Source organism: Labrus mixtus, chromosome 24, assembly GCF_963584025.1.
Source record: "Labrus mixtus chromosome 24, fLabMix1.1, whole genome shotgun sequence".
Lineage (NCBI taxonomy): Eukaryota > Metazoa > Chordata > Actinopteri > Labriformes > Labridae > Labrus > Labrus mixtus.
This window is the reverse complement of record NC_083635.1, coordinates 13,930,785-13,950,784: the sequence shown is the minus strand read 5'-3', so window position 1 is coordinate 13,950,784 and position 20,000 is coordinate 13,930,785. Positions and strand designations below refer to the sequence as shown.

Sequence of the window (20,000 nt, the reverse complement as noted above, 5' to 3'; positions counted from 1 at the left end):
GCACACATTTTACACAATCATACTCAGTCATACGCACACATTTTACACAATCATACTCAGTCATACGCATACATTTTACACAATCATACGCACACATTTTACACAATCATACTCAGTCATACGCACACATTTTACACAATCATACTCAATCATACGCACACATTTTACACAATCATACTCAGTCATACGCACACATTTTACACAATCATACTCAATCATACGCACACATTTTACACAATCATACGCACACATTTTACACAATCATACTCAGTCATACGCACACACTTTACACAATCATACTCAGTCATATGTACATATTTTACACAATCATACTCAATCATACGCACACACTTTACACAATCATACTCAATCATACGCACACACTTTACACAATCATACTCAGTCATATGTACATATTTTACACAATCATACTCAATCATACGCACACACTTTACACAATCATACTCAATCATACGCACACACTTTACACAATCATACTCAATCATATGCACACATTTTACACAATCATACTCAATCATACGTACACATTTTACACAATCATACTCACACATTGTACACAATCATACTCAATCATACTCACACATTTTACACAATCATACTCAGTCATACGTACACATTTTACACAATCATACGCACACATTTTACACAATCATACTCAGTCATACCCACACATTTTACACAATCATACTGTCATACGCACACATTTTACACAATCATACTCAATCATACGCACACATTTTACACAATCATACTCAGTCATACGCACACATTTTACACAATCATACTCAATCATACGCACACATTTTACACAATCATACGCACACATTTTACACAATCATACTCAGTCATACGCACACATTTTACACAATCATACTCAATCATACGCACACATTTTACACAATCATACGCACACATTTTACACAATCATACTCAGTCATACGCACACATTTTACACAATCATACTCAATCATACGCACACATTTTACACAATCATACTCAGTCATACGCACACATTTTACACAATCAGACTGTCATACGCACACATTTTACACAATCATACTCAATCATACGCACACATTTTACACAATCATACTCAGTCATACGCACACATTTTACACAATCATACTCAATCATACGCACACATTTTACACAATCATACGCACACATTTTACACAATCATACTCAGTCATACGCACACATTTTACACAATCATACTCAATCATACGCACACATTTTACACAATCATACGCACACATTTTACACAATCATACTCAGTCATACGCACACATTTTACACAATCATACTCAATCATACGCACACATTTTACACAATCATACTCAGTCATACGCACACATTTTACACAATCATACTCAATCATACGCACACATTTTACACAATCATACGCACACATTTTACACAATCATACTCAGTCATACGCACACACTTTACACAATCATACTCAGTCATATGTACATATTTTACACAATCATACTCAATCATACGCACACACTTTACACAATCATACTCAATCATACGCACACACTTTACACAATCATACTCAATCATACGTACACATTTTACACAATCATACGCACACACTTTACACAATCATACTCAGTCATACGCACATACTTTACACAATCATACTCAGTCATATGTACATATTTTACACAATCATACTCAATCATACGCACACATTTTACACAATCATACTCAGTCACACGCACACACTTTACACAAAATATATGTATGTAGGTAAAATACAGTAGTAAACACCTCTGACCCACTCCTTTGTGCAGACGACTTCCAGACCTGTCAATCATCGCTATAAGCACTTTGATTGGCTGTATGAACGTCTGCTGGAGAAGTTTGGCTCAGCTCTGCCTATCCCCCCTCTGCCTGACAAACAGGTCACAGGTGAGCTGTCACTATGACACCCACACTTGTACACCCTGAGCTGTGTGTCTGACAGGTCACCTGTGCTTTCAGGCCGCTTCGAGGACGACTTCATCAGGATGAGGATGGAGCAGCTGCAGGCCTGGATGACTCGGATGTGCCGTCACCCTGTGGTCTCTCAGAGTGACGTCTTTCAGCTCTTCCTCACCTATGGAGACGAGAAGGCAGGTTAAGCCCCGCCTCCTTGCTTAGAGGATTGGTATCTGCATACTGATTGGCTGAAGTGTTTAAATGTTTCAGGAGTGGAAGGCGGGAAAACGGAAGGCTGAGAGAGACGAGATGGTGGGACCACTGATCTTCAGTCTTTTTGAACCTGAAGCCGCTGAGCTTGATGCTGCTGAGGTGTAAGTTAATCAGTCCCATTATCAATCAGTTATTCAATCATCCAATCAGTCAGTCGGGTCAGTCAATCAATCAATCAGCTGATCAGTCATTGTTGAATCATGACATGTGACTTCCCGTCGGCTAAGTGGATCAAAATAAAAACAAAATAATTTAAAAACTGAATCTGTGGAGCCTTATGTCATCAAACAAAGAAGAGTAAAGAATCATGTCTGATGAGTTCACTGACACTGGGAAAAAAAGTCACTCAATAAGATGAAAGATGTTCCAGCAGTTTTATGAGTGTGTGTGTGTGTGTGTGTGTGTGTGTGTGTGTGTGTGTGTGTGTGTGTGTGTGTGTGTGTGTGTGTGTGTGTGTGTGTGTGTGTGTGTGTGTGTGTGTGTGTGTGTGTGTGTGTGTGTGTGTGTGTGTGTGTGTGTGTGTGTAGTGAGCAGAAGTGTGAACACTACAGTCGGTTCACGAGGTCGATGGACGATGGAGTCAGAGAGCTGCTGAATGTTGGACACACACACTGGAAACGCTGCACTGGACGTATGTGTGATGATGTGTACTTACACCTGTTCACCCACACCTGTACACTTACACCTGTTCACCCACACCTGTACACTTACACCTGTTCACCCACACCTGTGTATCTGTGTGTGTGTGTGTGTTTAGCCCTGCCTAAAGAGTATGAGAGGATTGGTCGAGCCTTCAGGAACCTATCGACTGTTTTCACCAGCAGCAGGTATCCAGGTGAGGAGACGAGGCAAGGAGGGAGGAAGCAAAGTTGGGTGGGTGAAATGGAGGAGGAATAGAGAATTTTTTTTAGGTTGTCTGAAGGTCCCTGAACGCATCATCAAACTCTTTATTATTATTTAATATATAATTTTTTTGACGTCATGGTGTGATGTAGGGGAGGAGACTCTGACGGACGCTCTGACGGCTGCAGGTCAAACATACGAGGACATCGCAGAGATCGTGGCTCAGCAGGTAAACACAGGAAAAACCATAAACGACTGCTGTCTGAGTTTACCTGTTTTTAATCTGTCATCATTCAGGATTATTCAAACATTTTAAATAAAGTTTGTAAATATTTTTCTTGAATTTTTATTTTTTGTGTTTTAACATTTTGTCTCTGTGAACTCTGACCTCTGACCTGTTCAGCCTCAGAAGGACCTTCACTTCCTGATGGAGACAAACAGCGAGTACAGAGGCATGCTGGGAAATTTCCCAGAAATCATGGCTGTACACAAGGTACTGCAGTAACACAACACTCACACTACACACACTAACACACACACACACACTCCCACAACACACACACTAACATGTATGCATGTGTGTGTGTATCTGTGTGTGTTGTGTGTTCCAGGCTGCAGTGGATAAGGTGAGAGAATCTGATCGTTTGGTTTCTGCAGGAAAAATCAACAACAGTGAAAGAAAGTTCATGAACCAACGACTGAGCAACATGAGCTACTCACTGCAGGGTACTACACACTACTACACACTATTACTCACTGCAGGGTACTACACACTACTACACACTATTACTCACTGCAGCGTACTACACACTACTACACATTATTACTCACTGCAGGGTACTACACACTATTACTCACTGCAGGGTACTACACACTATTACTCACTGCAGCGTACTACACACTATTACTCACTGCTACTCACTGCAGGGTACTACACACTATTACTCACTGCAGGGTACGACACACTATTACTCACTATTACTCACTGCAGGGTACTACTACACACTACTACTCACTGCAGGGTACTACACACTACTACTCACTGCAGGGTACTACACACTATTACTCACTGCTACTCACTGCAGGGTACTACACACTACTACTCACTACTACTCACTGCAGGGTACTACACACTACTACACCCTATTACTCACTGCTACTCACTGCAGGGTACTACACACTACTACTCACTACTACTCACTGCAGGGTACTACACACTACTACTACTACACACTGTACTGCACTGTACTACACTACTACTACACACTGCACTACACAACTACACACTGTACTACACACTGTATCCTACACACTGCACTACACTGCACTACTACACACTGTACTACACACTGTATCCTACACACTGCACTATTATACACTGTATCTCACACACTGTACTACACACTGTATCCTACACACTGCACTACTATACACTGTATCCTACACACTGTACTATACACACTGTACTACACACTGTATCCTACACACTGTACTACACTGCATTGCTACACACTGTATCCTACACACTGCACTACTACACACTGTACTATACACACTGTACTACACACTGTATCCTACACGCTGCACTACACTGCACTACTACACATTGTACTACACACTGTACTACACTGCGCTACTACACACTGTATCCTACACACTGCACTACTACACACTGTATCCTACACACTGTACTATACACACTGTATCCTACACACTGTACTATACACACTGTATCCTACACACTGTATCCTACACACTGCACTACTACACACTGTACTATACACACTGTATCCTACACACACTGTATCCTACACACTGTACTACACACTGTATCCTACACACTACACTACTATACACTATATCCTACACACTACTACACACTGTATCCTACACACTGTACTACACTGCACTGCTACACACTGTACTACACACTGTATCCTACACACTACACTACTATACACTGTATCCTACACACTGTACTACACTGCACTGCTACACACTGTACTACACACTGCAATAACTGTCCTAAACAACCTGATTAGATTTGAGCTCTGGGTGTAACTTGACTCCTCTTATCCCCTGCAGCTGAGATGAATCATTTCCATAGCAACCGTATCTATGACTACAACAGAGTGATGCAGCTCTACCTGCAGGAACAGGTGACCTTCTACCAGCAGGTGAGGGGTGCTGGCGGGGGGGGGGGGGGGGGGGGGGGTTGAAACATGTTGTGTGATTTATGGTGACGTCATTGCCTCTCTGCTTTATGATTGGTCAGATCGCTGATAAACTGAGAGCAGCTCTGAGCCGGTTCGCCACACTGTGAAGACCACGTGAGGATGACATCACTGATGACATCACAGCCAGAGTTTGATGATTTTAATGTGGATTGTTCTTGATGTGTTAATAAACTTCTTTTTTGATACGTTTGACTAATTTAAATAAATGTCATTAAAAGAATGTTTAGAAGTCTCGTGTCTCTTCCATTTTGTAAAAGATGAGCGAGGCGCCATCGGGCCTCTCAGTCAGACTCCTTTACAAAGCTGTCATTTTAAAGGTTTTAGCATTACTGCATATGAACGCATCGCTGCTCGAGAATTTTGCAGACGTATTATTGACAGTGAACGTCCTCATCATGTAATCACAGTTCAGTATGGGTGTGCCTCTGTGTGTGTGTCTGTGTCTCTGTGTGTGTGTCTGTGTCTCTGTGTGTGTGTGTCTGTGTGTGTGTCTGTGTGTGTGCCTCTGTGTGTGTGTGTGTGTCTGTGTCTCTGTGTGTGTGTCTGTGTCTCTGTGTGTGTGCCTCTGTGTGTGTGTGTCTGTGTCTCTGTCTCTGTGTGTGTGTCTCTGTGTGTGTGTGTGCGTGTGTGTTGTTGTCATGAGGATGGTGTTCATGTGATCAGCTGATTCTGTTTAAACTCGATCAGATGTTTCTTCAGTCTGAACTCGACACTCGGTGAGTCTTCATCTCCTTTCAAACCTTCATGTTTATGTTGTTTATCTTGTTTATTATGATTAGGGAAGGGTTCGGGGATAGGGAAGGGTTAATCAGCTCTCATTAGTGATAACTTCATTACATCTGATTAACTTTGATTGAACAGAGTTAAACTCAGAGTGAAACTTTGTGTTTCTTTGTTGAACTGATGAAATCAATCGTCAGAGGAGGACGTTTGTTTTTTCTGCTGCTGAAAAAAAACTTAAAAGATTTCAGAATAAAAGAAATCGGTCTGAATTCAGAGAAAATGTGGATTATTTTGTATCACATGCTTTTATCGTGAAGGTTTGAGGACATAATATTTAAATTTAGTTTAAAGTGAAATAAAATGTGAGAGAGAAAATTAGAGACTTCATCAGGGTGTGGCAACGGACCGGCAACTCTCTCAGCATCAACGAGATTCTGTTTTTGATCTGAGTTTAAATCTGAATGTTTTAAAATGAGACTTTAAACACAATAAAAACTCACAGTGTGTGAAGGGAACTCACCTGGGACAGGTAAACCAGCAGGTGTAACCCTCACCTGTAGGGGGAGCACCTCTGATCAGGAATTAAATAAAGGTTTCTTATATTAAAGGGAAAACTAAGAAACACCAACAACAGAACCCTGAGGAACTCCTCCAGTCTTTAAAGTTTAAAGTGTCAGAGTGAAAGCATAAAATAAATATGTGTGCAAATATTTTGTATGGATTCCAGAGCAATGGAGCGTAAACTGGATCTGACTCGTCTGACGGATGAAGAGGCCAAACACGTGTGGGAGGTGATTCAACGAGACTTTAACCTCCGCAAGAAAGAAGAGGACCGACTCGGGTATGCACTTTGCATTTATGTAGTCCTCTTTGTTTAAATCAATTTATCTTTACATTAAAGAACCAATCAGTGAGATGTGTAGAGAGAGAAATGATAAAGGTATCTTACTGTCTGATCAGACATTAAGGAAACATGTTGAAGTGCTGGCTTCTCTGATAACAATGCAGCAGTCAGTATGTCCTCCTTCTAACTTTAGATTCTGCTCCTGAATGCTCTGGATTTGTTTGGAGCAGAGAAGGTAGGCGCTTTTAAGACCCCCCCCACACGGCCCGTTTAGAGCAGTTATCAGGTCAAACCAACAGGTGTTGCAGCGATGGAAGCGGGCAAGAGAAGTGGTTCAGATAGAAGTGATTGTACCCGACCTAAAAAGCCTCTGCATGTTTCTAATAAGCTCCACGAGCAGAAACGTGCTCAAACTAGGATCAATATTGGAGATGCTTTTGAAAAATGGAGAGAGGTTAAAACACAGAAAGGTTTACAGACCCATGCAGAGCTGGATAAACACTGAAGCTTCAGAGTCCACCACATGGTGACCTGTGAGAGGAGGGGGGGGGGGGGGGTGACAGCTCTCTATAATGTTTAGAATTTAGACTGCAGTACCCATTTTAAACACTAGGGTTACATACTTCTGTTTGTGTGACTCGCTCATGTGAACATTAGGAATGTGAGCGTGAAATACTCGCTTTTTGTGCACTCGATCACGACCCGGTCACACGGTGAAGTCAGCAGCAGAAAATATGAAACTCACAAAGAGGCTCTGTGTTCCCTTTAAATACTCAAAATCCCATCAGCCCCGGGGGCAGAGGACACACTGCACGGACTCTGTTCACTTTCCTTTGAGAGAATCTCTGCTTAATAACGAGATGATCATCATCAGTGTAAAACAATCAACCATTTGATCACACACACACACACACAGCTGACACGTTCAGAAACTGCATATTTTGTGTGTGTGTGTGTGTGTGTGTGTGTGTGTGTGTGTGTGCACAGCGAGCTGAAGACTCGTATTGAAAAGGAGGACTCGAAGCGGGAGCTGCTTGGCGCTCAGACTCCGCTGTCAGAGTCTCACTGTATCCGCTGCCTGCAGCCCTTCAAGTTCCTGCTGAACAGCAAACGTCAGTGTTTGGACTGTCACATGTTCACCTGTAAGGCCTGCAGCCGCTACAACAAGAAGGAGCACGGCTGGGTTTGTGACAACTGTCGCATGACCAGGTGAGACAGAGTACAGGTGAGACCCAGTACAGATGAGACAGAGTACAGGTGAGATCCAGTACAGGTGAGACAGAGTACAGGTGGGACCCAGTACAGGTGAGACAGAGTACAGGTGAGACAGAGTACAGGTGGGACCCAGTACAGGTGAGACAGAGTACAGGTGAGATCCAGTACAGGTGAGACTGAGTACAGGTGAGACTGAGTACAGGTGAGACAGAGTACAGGTGAGACCCAGTACAGGTGAGACTGAGTACAGGTGAGACCCAGTACAGGTGAGACAGAGTACAGGTGAGACTGAGTACAGGTGGGACTGAGTACAGGTGAGACAGAGTACAGGTGAGACTGAGTACAGGTGAGACTGAGTACAGGTGGGACCCAGTACAGGTGAGACAGAGTACAGGTGAGACCCAGTATAGGTGAGACAGAGTACAGGTGAGACCCAGTACAGGTGAGACTGAGTACAGGTGAGACCCAGTACAGGTGGGACTGAGTACAGGTGAGACAGAGTACAGGTGGGACCCAGTACAGGTGAGACAGATTACAGGTGAGATCCAGTACAGGTGAGACAGAGTACAGGTGGGACCCAGTACAGGTGAGACAGAGTACAGGTGAGATCCAGAACAGGTGAGACAGAGTACAGGTGGGACCCAGTACAGGTGAGACAGAGTACAGGTGAGATCCAGTACAGGTGAGACTGAGTACAGGTGAGACAGAGTACAGGTGAGACTGAGTACAGGTGAGACAGAGTACAGGTGAGACCCAGTACAGGTGAGACAGAGTACAGGTGAGACTGAGTACAGGTGGGACTGAGTACAGGTGAGACAGAGTACAGGTGAGACTGAGTACAGGTGGGACCCAGTACAGGTGAGACAGAGTACAGGTGAGACCCAGTATAGGTGAGACAGAGTACAGGTGAGACCCAGTACAGGTGAGACTGAGTACAGGTGAGACAGAGTACAGGTGAGACAGAGTACAGGTGGGACCCAGTACAGGTGGGACAGAGTACAGGTGAGACAGAGTACAGGTGGGACCCAGTACAGGTGAGACAGAGTACAGGTGGGACTGAGTACAGGTGAGACAGAGTACAGGTGGGACCCAGTACAGGTGAGACAGAGTACAGGTGAGACTGAGTACAGGTGAGACTGAGTACAGGTGGGACCCAGCACAGGTGAGACTGAGTACAGGAGGGAACCCAGCACAGGTGAGACTGAGTACAGGTGAGACTGAGTACAGATGAGACTGAGTACAGGTGGGACCCAGCACAGGTGAGACTGAGTACAGGTGGGACCCAGCACAGGTGAGACTGAGTACAGGTGAGACAGAGTACAGGTGAGACAGAGTACAGGTGAGACCCAGTACAGGTGAGACTGAGTACAGGTGAGACAGAGTACAGGTGAGACCCAGTACAGATGAGACTGAGTACAGGTGAGACAGAGTACAGGTGAGACCCAGTACAGGTGAGACAGAGTACAGGTGGGACCCAGTACAGGTGAGACAGAGTACAGGTGAGACCCAGTACAGGTGAGACTGAGTACAGGTGGGACCCAGTACAGGTGAGACTGAGTACAGGTGAGACTGAGTACAGGTGAGACAGAGTACAGGTGAGACTGAGAACAGGTGAGACAGAGTACAGGTGAGACTGAGTACAGGTGAGACTGAGTACAGGTGGGACAGAGTACAGGTGGGACTGAGTACAGGTGAGACAGAGTACAGGTGAGACAGAGTACAGGTGGGACAGAGTACAGGTGGGACTGAGTACAGGTGGGACAGAGTACAGGTGAGATCCAGTACAGGTGAGACTGAGTACAGGTGAGACAGAGTACAGGTGAGACAGAATACAGGTGAGACAGAGTACAGGTGAGACCCAGTACAGGTCAGACTGAGTACAGGTGAGACAGAGTACAGGTGAGACCCAGTACAGGTGAGACTGAGTACAGGTGAGACCCAGTACAGGTGAGACAGAGTACAGGTGAGACAGAGTACAGGTGGGACCCAGTACAGGTGAGACAGAGTACAGGTGTGACCCAGTACAGGTGTGACCCAGTACAGGTGAGACAGAGTACAGGTGAGACTGAGTACAGGTGAGACAGAGTACAGGTGAGACCCAGTACAGGTGAGACTGAGTACAGGTGAGACCCAGTACAGGTGAGACAGAGTACAGGTGAGACTGAGTACAGGTGGGACTGAGTACAGGTGAGACAGAGTACAGGTGAGACTGAGTACAGGTGAGACTGAGTACAGGTGAGACAGAGTACAGGTGAGACCCAGTACAGGTGAGACTGAGTACAGGTGAGACCCAGTACAGGTGAGACAGAGTACAGGTGAGACTGAGTACAGGTGGGACTGAGTACAGGTGAGACAGAGTACAGGTGAGACTGAGTACAGGTGGGACCCAGTACAGGTGAGACAGAGTACAGGTGAGACCCAGTATAGGTGAGACAGAGTACAGGTGAGACCCAGTACAGGTGAGACTGAGTACAGGTGAGACAGAGTACAGGTGAGACAGAGTACAGGTGGGACCCAGTACAGGTGGGACAGAGTACAGGTGAGACAGAGTACAGGTGGGACCCAGTACAGGTGAGACAGAGTACAGGTGGGACTGAGTACAGGTGAGACAGAGTACAGGTGGGACCCAGTACAGGTGAGACAGAGTACAGGTGAGACTGAGTACAGGTGGGACCCAGTACAGGTGAGACAGAGTACAGGTGAGACTGAGTACAGGTGAGACTGAGTACAGGTGAGACTGAGTACAGGTGGGACCCAGCACAGGTGAGACTGAGTACAGGAGGGAACCCAGCACAGGTGAGACTGAGTACAGGTGAGACTGAGTACAGGTGAGACTGAGTACAGGTGGGACCCAGCACAGGTGAGACTGAGTACAGGTGAGACTGAGTACAGGTGGGACCCAGTACAGGTGAGACTGAGTACAGGTGAGACTGAGTACAGGTGAGACTGAGAACAGGTGAGACAGAGTACAGGTGAGACTGAGTACAGGTGAGACTGAGTACAGGTGGGACCCAGTACAGGTGAGACTGAGTACAGGTGAGACTGAGTACAGGTGAGACTGAGAACAGGTGAGACAGAGTACAGGTGAGACTGAGTACAGGTGAGACAGAGTACAGGTGAGACAGAGTACAGGTGAGACCCAGTACAGGTGAGACTGAGTACAGGTGAGACAGAGTACAGGTGAGACCCAGTACAGATGAGACTGAGTACAGGTGAGACAGAGTACAGGTGAGACCCAGTACAGGTGAGACAGAGTACAGGTGGGACCCAGTACAGGTGAGACAGAGTACAGGTGAGACCCAGTACAGGTGAGACCCAGTACAGGTGAGACCCAGTACAGGTGAGACTGAGTACAGGTGAGACTGAGTACAGGTGAGACAGAGTACAGGTGAGACTGAGAACAGGTGAGACAGAGTACAGGTGAGACAGAGTACAGGTGAGACTGAGTACAGGTGAGACAGAGTACAGGTGGGACAGAGTACAGGTGGGACTGAGTACAGGTGAGACAGAGTACAGGTGAGACAGAGTACAGGTGGGACAGAGTACAGGTGGGACTGAGTACAGGTGAGACAGAGTACAGGTGAGATCCAGTACAGGTGAGACTGAGTACAGGTGAGACAGAGTACAGGTGAGACAGAATACACTTGAGACAGAGTACAGGTGAGACCCAGTACAGGTCAGACTGAGTACAGGTGAGACAGAGTACAGGTGAGACCCAGTACAGGTGAGACTGAGTACAGGTGAGACCCAGTACAGGTGAGACAGAGTACAGGTGAGACAGAGTACAGGTGGGACCCAGTACAGGTGAGACAGAGTACAGGTGTGACCCAGTACAGGTGGGACTGAGTACAGGTGAGACAGAGTACAGGTGAGACTGAGTACAGGTGAGACAGAGTACAGGTGAGACCCAGTACAGGTGAGACTGAGTACAGGTGAGACCCAGTACAGGTGAGACAGAGTACAGGTGAGACTGAGTACAGGTGGGACTGAGTACAGGTGAGACAGAGTACAGGTGAGACTGAGTACAGGTGAGACTGAGTACAGGTGGGACCCAGTACAGGTGAGACAGAGTACAGGTGAGACCCAGTACAGGTGAGACTGAGTACAGGTGAGACAGAGTACAGGTGAGACAGAGTACAGGTGAGACCCAGTACAGGTGAGACAGAGTACAGGTGAGACAGAGTACAGGTGGGACTGAGTACAGGTGAGACAGAGTACAGGTGGGACCCAGTACAGGTGAGACAGAGTACAGGTGAGACCCAGTATAGGTGAGACAGAGTACAGGTGAGACTGAGTACAGGTGAGACAGAGTACAGGTGAGACAGAGTACAGGTGGGACCCAGTACAGGTGATACAGAGTACAGGTGAGACAGAGTACAGGTGGGACTGAGTACAGGTGAGACAGAGTACAGGTGAGACTGAGTACAGGTGAGACTGAGTACAGGTGGGACCCAGCACAGGTGAGACTGAGTACAGGTGGGACCCAGTACAGGTGAGACTGAGTACAGGTGGGACCCAGCACAGGTGAGACTGAGTACAGGTGGGACCCAGTACAGGTGAGACTGAGTACAGGTGGGACCCAGTACAGGTGAGACTGAGTACAGGTGGGACTGAGTACTTTCAGCTTATTGTTAACATTAATGTTCACTCATTAGCTACAGAGCCAGTACAGAAACAGTAACACAGCAACAGTGCGATAGCAGAACTCTACCTGTGCAGGTAAATTGTCAGGCTCAGGTGTGCTGTGTTCACCTGCAGGGTGCTAAAGATCGGCACAGTGGGCTGGTACCATGACAACATCAGGAACCGCTTCAAACGCTTCGGCAGCGCGAAAGTGATGAGGTCACTATACAAGAGGCTGAACGGAGACGGTGAGTGAGCTCTGACATCACAACAGGGACGAAAACCAAGTTACATTATGAGCAAGATACTCGTCTGTAAGAAGGTTTCTTTAAGCTGCTACATGCTATATGCTAACGCGGCTTCCTGCGTTTATTGTTCAGGTGGGAGAGATGACGACACTCAGAGCATGCCGGACGTTCGCACCTGTGAGTCACTTTATATCAACAGATATTTATTAATAGAGTTAATTAAATATATAATATCAACAGTTATAATAAACAAAGAGTGAAGCTTTTACTTTGAAATGCCTAAAAATGAAATGTATGTTTTTATGTGTCGTTATTAACACAACGTTGTAGACATGAACAACGGTACAGAGGACGAGCGTGCAGAGGATGAGGCTCAGCGCTACAAAGTGGTAACGTGAAAATAAAAACATCAAAGTCCTGATCACAAATCAGACCAGAACTTTTCAACTTAACTTCCTATTTCCTGTCAGATGAGGAAGAGTAAACGTCTGTTGTCAGTTCATCCTCTCGACTTTGACCCCGAAGATTACTTCCCTTACTCACGCCGACCATCTGTACAGGTAAACAAGTACAACAACACCTGAAGTACACAACACCTGAAGTACAACAACACCTGAAGTACACAACACCTGAAGTACAACAACACCTGAAGTACACAACACCTGAAGTACAACAACACCTGAAGTACAACAACAACTGAAGTACAACAACACCTGAAGTACACAACACCTGAAGTACAACAACAACTGAAGTACACAACACCTGAAGTACAACAACAACTGAAGTACACAACACCTGAAGTACAACAACACCTGAAGTACACAACACCTGAAGTGCACAACACCTGAAGTACAACAACACCTGAAGTACACAACACCTGAAGTACAACAACACCTGAAGTACACAACACCTGAAGTACAACAACACCTGAAGTACACAACACCTGAAGTACAACAACACCTGAAGTACACAACATCTGAAGTACACAACACCTGAAGTACAACAACACCTGAAGTACAACAACACCTGAAGTACACAACATCTGAAGTACAACAACATCTGAAGTACACAACATCTGAAGTACAACAACACCTGAAGTACACAACATCTGAAGTACACAACACCTGAAGTACAACAACACCTGAAGTACAACAACACCTGAAGTACAACAACACCTGAAGTACACAACATCTGAAGTACACTACACCTGAAGTACAACAACACCTGAAGTACACAACACCTGAAGTACAACAACACCTGAAGTACACAACACCTGAAGTACAACAACACCTGAAGTACACAACATCTGAAGTACAACAACACCTGAAGTACACAACATCTGAAGTACACAACACCTGAAGTACAACAACACCTGAAGTACAACAACACCTGAAGTACAACAACACCTGAAGTACACAACATCTGAAGTACACAACACCTGAAGTACAACAACACCTGAAGTACAACAACACCTGAAGTACAACAACACCTGAAGTACACAACATCTGAAGTACAACAACACCTGAAGTACACAACATCTGAAGTACACAACACCTGAAGTACAACAACACCTGAAGTACAACAACACCTGAAGTACAACAACACCTGAAGTACACAACATCTGAAGTACACAACACCTGAAGTACAACAACACCTGAAGTACACAACACCTGAAGTACAACAACACCTGAAGTACACAACACCTGAAGTACAACAACACCTGAAGTACAACAACACCTGAAGTACACAACAACTGAAGTACACAACACCTGAAGTACAACAACAACTGAAGTACACAACACCTGAAGTACAACAACACCTGAAGTACACAACACCTGAAGTGCACAACACCTGAAGTACACAACACCTGAAGTACAACAACACCTGAAGTACACAACACCTGAAGTACACAACACCTGAAGTACAACAACACCTGAAGTACACAACACCTGAAGTACACAACACCTGAAGTACAACAACACCTGAAGTACACAACATCTGAAGTACACAATACCTGAAGTACAACAACACCTGAAGTGCACAACACCTGAAGTACAACAACACCTGAAGTACAACAACACCTGAAGTACACAACACCTGAAGTACAACAACACCTGAAGTACACAACACCTGAAGTACAACAACACCTGAAGTACACAACACCTGAAGTACAACAACACCTGAAGTACACAACACCTGAAGTACAACAATACCTGAAGTACACAACACCTGAAGTACAACAACACCTGAAGTACAACAACAACTGAAGTACAACAACACCTGAAGTACACAACACCTGAAGTACAACAACAACTGAAGTACACAACACCTGAAGTACAACAACAACTGAAGTACACAACACCTGAAGTACAACAACACCTGAAGTACACAACACCTGAAGTGCACAACACCTGAAGTACACAACACCTGAAGTACAACAACACCTGAAGTACACAACACCTGAAGTACACAACACCTGAAGTACAACAACACCTGAAGTGCACAACACCTGAAGTGCACAACACCTGAAGTACAACAACACCTGAAGTACACAACACCTGAAGTACACAACACCTGAAGTACAACAACACCTGAAGTACAACAACACCTGAAGTACACAACACCTGAAGTACAACAACACCTGAAGTACACAACACCTGAAGTACACAATACCTGAAGTACAACAACACCTGAAGTGCACAACACCTGAAGTACAACAACACCTGAAGTACACAACACCTGAAGTACACAACACCTGAAGTACAACAACACCTGAAGTACAACAACACCTGAAGTACACAACACCTGAAGTACACAACACCTGAAGTACAACAACACCTGAAGTACAACAACACCTGAAGTACACAACACCTGAAGTACAACAACACCTGAAGTACACAACACCTGAAGTACACAACACCTGAAGTACACAATACCTGAAGTACACAACACCTGAAGTACAACAACACCTGAAGTACACAACACCTGAAGTACACAATACCTGAAGTACACAACACCTGAAGTACACACACCTGAAGTACACAACACCTGAAGTACAACAACACCTGAAGTACAACAACACCTGAAGTACAACACCTGAAGTAGACAACACCTGAAGTACAACAACACCTGAAGTCTTGACAATAAACCTAGTATTCAATTTGAACAGCAGATGCAGGACGAGCGTGGCTACAGGAACGACATGGACGACTCATATAACCACCGAGTCAACCGCAGGAAGAGTGTGGATAGATACAACATGAGACCTGGTACACAATCACATGTCTGTGTGTGCCTGTGTGTCTGTATGTGTGTACCTGTGTGTGTGAACCTGTGTGTACCTGTGTGTGTACCTGTTTGTACCTGTGTGTGTACCTGTGTGTGTACCTGTGTGTGTGAACCTGTGTGTACCTGTGTGTGTACCTGTGTGTGTGTACCTGTGTGTGTACCTGTGTGTGTGTACCTGTGTGTGTGAACCTGTGTGTACCTGTGTGTACCTGTGTGTGTGTACCTGTGTGTACCTGTGTGTGTACCTGTGTGTCTACCTGTATGTGTGTACCTGTGTGTACCTGTGTGTGTACCTGTGTGTACCTGTGTGTGTACCTGTATGTGTGTACCTGTGTGTACCTGTGTGTGTACCTGTGTGTACCTGTGTGTGTGAACCTGTGTGTACCTGTGTGTGTACCTGTTTGTTCCTGTGTGTGTACCTGTATGTGTGTACCTGTGTGTACCTGTGTGTACCTGTGTGTGTGAACCTGTGTGTACCTGTCTTCTAGAGGACGTTGGGGACAGCAGGATGGTGCGTACTCGCTCTCTCTCTAAGATCAGCTCCTCGGTTGCTAGGCAACAGTACGTTGACACCTCAGATGAGGACGATTACCCTCGACAGCCCCCCCACCGGCGCAGGAACAGCAGAACGTCATCACAGGAGAACCTGGGACAGGGTCAGCCTGTAAGAGAAAACAACAACAAATAAACAACAACAAAACATACAGAGACATTATACATCACATCTGATTGTTTGTTTATGTTTGTTTGTTTTCTCGGCAGATGAACGAGCTGAACAAACGAATGTTCGCCATCGAGAGTCTGCTGAGTCGTCTGGAAGAGAAGATGACGCCTGCAGACGAGGTGTTGTTGTTTTCCTCTGTAAAAATGTTTGTTGTTGTTTTCCTCTGTAAACTTGTTTGTCCTCTGTAAACTTGTTTGTTGTTGTTTTCCTCTGTAAACATGTTTGTTGTTGTTTTCCTCTGTAAACTTGTTTGTTGTGCAGACATCGGCTCACACTGAGGAGGAGAAGCTGAGGAGGAAGCTGAGCGAGCTGGCGGGGAACCTGAGCGATAAAGGGGGGCTGTCGTCGGACGACGAGGCCAACAGGAAGCTTTCCTTTCTGGGCAGAGGTCGGGCCGGAGTTAAGGGGGGCCCGGGGGTCTCTGTGAAGGACAAAGGACTGAGCTCATCCAGCGACGAGGCGCCCACCGAGGCTCAGAAGGTAGGACGAGATCACCTGACATCTACAGAAAACACTGTAAAAAAACTCAGAATGAATACTGTTAGTGTGACTGACAGGTGTTTACAGGTGAGTCACGAACAAGAAACAGGAAGTCCTTAACCAAGAAACTCCAAATTAAAACTCACACAGTGCTGTGGTGCATTCAGGTCCAGATAGACTGTGGTGCATTCAGGTCCAGACAGACTGTGGTGCATTCAGGTCCAGACAGACTGTGTGGTGCATTCAGGTCCAGACAGACTGTGTGGTGCATTCAGGTCCAGACAGACTGTGGTGCATTCAAGTCCAGACAGACTGTGGTGCATTCAGGTCCAGACAGACTGTGGTGCATTCAAGTCCAGACAGACTGTGGTGCATTCCAGTCCAGACAGACTGTGGTGCATTCAGGTCCAGACAGACTGTGTGGTGCATTCAGGTCCAGACAGACTGTGGTGCATTCAGACTGTGGTGCATTCAGGTCCAGACAGACTGTGGTGCATTCAGACTGTGGTGCATTCAGACTGTGGTGCATTCAGGTCCAGACAGACTGTGGTGAATTCGGGTCCAGACAGACTGTGGTGCATTCACTGACACCCTGTGGGGCGTTCTGCCGCTAACAACTGTCCTCCACGTGGTTTTTCAGAGATCGACGGCCGCCGCCCTCTGTGACCTCACCACCGAGGTCCTGAGGACCATAAACGCCACAGAGAATGCCATGGTGGAGTTCGGCCACTCAGATCCCCCACACAGACCCTCGTTAGCCAGCTCTGACGTAAAGCAGGCAGATGATGCGTTCAGGGAACTTGAGGAAAATGTAAGCTTCAAACAGGAAGTACCTGTCACGTTCTCACTCCCAACGAATCAGTCAGAGGCCCGAAACTTCAAAATAAGAGTCTGAAAGTTATCCTGAGGTTTTAAAATGAAGTCAGGTGGGGGGGAGAGACCATGGTTCGATTCCTATCTGAACGATGTTTTTGTTCGTTTGTCAGCCGACTTTATTTTGAAATTCTGACCAGATGTTTGTGATTTGTTGTTGCTCAAAACAGGAAGTCAAATATGACACTTTGTCACTGCCATTTGTTTTTATTTATATGTTTATATGTCCGTTTACTTCCTCTCTAACAGGAACAGGAAATGTTCTGTTTGTTCAGGTTTACAAAATAAAACAACATTAATGTTAGAAAACATCTCCTAACCCCCCCCCCCCACACACACACACACACTCACACACACACTCACACACTCACACACACACACACTCACACACACACACTCACACACACACACACACACTCACACACTCACACACACACACACACACACACACACACACACACTCACACTCACACACACACACACACACACACACACACACACACACACACACACACACTCACACACACACACACACACACACTCACACACACACACACTCACACACACACACACACACACACACACTCACACACACACACACACACTCACACACACTCACACACACACACACACACACACACACACACACACACACACAAGGGAACTTCTTGAAGTTTGGTGATGAGACGTTTAGGGCCCTGACAAAGTGTCAGATTTGACACGTTGGGATGTGAAAAGTGACGCTGCATCAGGTCATGTTTTTATTATGTACTTCCTGTTTTTTTCAGTTCCTGCCCCTCATCATCCTGACACACCTGGACGATGAGGGGCAGGAACACAAACACATGACCTGATGCTAAAGGTGTGTGTGTGTGTGTGTGTTACCTGTGCAGGTGTTACATGTGTTGTAAAGGTGTGTGTGTGTGTGTGTGTGTGTGTGTGTGTGTGTGTGTGTTACCTGTGCAGGTGTTACATGTGTTGTAAAGGTGCGTGTGTGTGTTACCTGTGCAGGTGTTACATGTGTTGTAAAGGTGCGTGTGTGTGTTACCTGTGCAGGTGTTACATGTGTTATAAAGGTGTGTGTGTGTGTGTGTGTGTGTGTGTGTGTGTGTGTTACCTGTGCAGGTGTTACATGTGTTGTAAAGGTGTGTGTGTGTGTTACCTGTGCAGGTGTTACATATGTTGTAAAGGTGTGTGTGTGTGTGTGTGTGTGTGTGTGTGTGTGTTACCTGTGCAGGTGTTACATGTGTTGTAAAGGTGTGTGTGTGTGTTACCTGTGCAGGTGTTACATGTGTTGTAAAGGTGTGTGTGTGTGTGTGTGTGTGTGTGTTACCTGTGCAGGTGTTACATGTGTTGTAAAGGTGTGTGTGTGTGTGTGTGTGTGTGTGTGTGTGTGTGTGTGTGTGTGTGTGTGTGTTACCTGTGCAGGTGTTACATGTGTTGTAAAGGTGTGTGTGTGTTACCTGTGCAGGTGTTACATGTGTTGTAAAGGTGTGTGCGTGTGTGTGTTACCTGTGCAGGTGTACGTTGCGGCAGGTCAGTCATTCGAGATCGAGTCGAAGTTGCGGCGGTTGGAACAGAGCGCCAAGAATCATTTTGGAGGGGCAACAGACTCAGAGCTGTCGGAGCTGGAGGACGTGGTGGCCCTTACTGCCGCCAGGGTCCAGAGTGCCGAGAGCGAG

At 45.8% G+C, this 20,000-nt stretch overlaps 2 protein-coding genes across 9 annotated transcripts in view; both read left to right on the top strand.

The window, feature by feature from the left end:
* LOC132959537 (sorting nexin-9-like) overlaps positions 1–5,529 on the top strand; it is a 12,928-nt gene extending 7,399 nt beyond the window's left edge. For 3 of the 4 annotated variants that reach the window (XM_061032634.1, XM_061032633.1, XM_061032632.1), the window contains exons 8-17: positions 1,821–1,938; positions 2,011–2,141; positions 2,218–2,321; positions 2,748–2,851; positions 2,978–3,055; positions 3,216–3,292; positions 3,467–3,556; positions 3,675–3,789; positions 5,149–5,240; positions 5,339–5,529. In XM_061032634.1, coding sequence (XP_060888617.1) covers positions 1,821–1,938; positions 2,011–2,141; positions 2,218–2,321; positions 2,748–2,851; positions 2,978–3,055; positions 3,216–3,292; positions 3,467–3,556; positions 3,675–3,789; positions 5,149–5,240; positions 5,339–5,386 — 957 coding nt within the window. In that variant the 3' untranslated portion in view covers positions 5,387–5,529. The remainder of the gene's footprint in view (positions 1–1,820; positions 1,939–2,010; positions 2,142–2,217; positions 2,322–2,747; positions 2,852–2,977; positions 3,056–3,215; positions 3,293–3,466; positions 3,557–3,674; positions 3,790–5,148; positions 5,241–5,338) is intronic. The other variant, XM_061032635.1, reaches the window with a different exon arrangement.
* A 351-nt stretch (positions 5,530–5,880) lies between these two features.
* mlpha (melanophilin a) overlaps positions 5,881–20,000 on the top strand; it is a 14,559-nt gene continuing 439 nt past the window's right edge. Inside the window, exons 1-13 of one of the 5 annotated variants that reach the window (XM_061032906.1) lie at positions 5,881–6,016; positions 6,751–6,864; positions 7,855–8,076; positions 12,841–12,953; positions 13,086–13,130; positions 13,284–13,342; positions 13,424–13,513; positions 16,126–16,222; positions 16,730–16,905; positions 17,004–17,084; positions 17,227–17,445; positions 18,086–18,256; positions 19,839–20,000. In XM_061032906.1, the coding sequence (XP_060888889.1) occupies positions 5,988–6,016; positions 6,751–6,864; positions 7,855–8,076; positions 12,841–12,953; positions 13,086–13,130; positions 13,284–13,342; positions 13,424–13,513; positions 16,126–16,222; positions 16,730–16,905; positions 17,004–17,084; positions 17,227–17,445; positions 18,086–18,256; positions 19,839–20,000 (1,578 nt within the window). In that variant the 5' untranslated portion in view covers positions 5,881–5,987. Of the gene's footprint in view, positions 6,017–6,750; positions 6,865–7,854; positions 8,077–12,840; positions 12,954–13,085; positions 13,131–13,283; positions 13,343–13,423; positions 13,514–16,122; positions 16,223–16,729; positions 16,906–17,003; positions 17,085–17,226; positions 17,446–18,085; positions 18,257–19,211; positions 19,320–19,838 lie in introns of those variants that run through there. The other 4 variants (XM_061032908.1, XM_061032905.1, XM_061032909.1 and 1 more) reach the window with 4 other exon arrangements.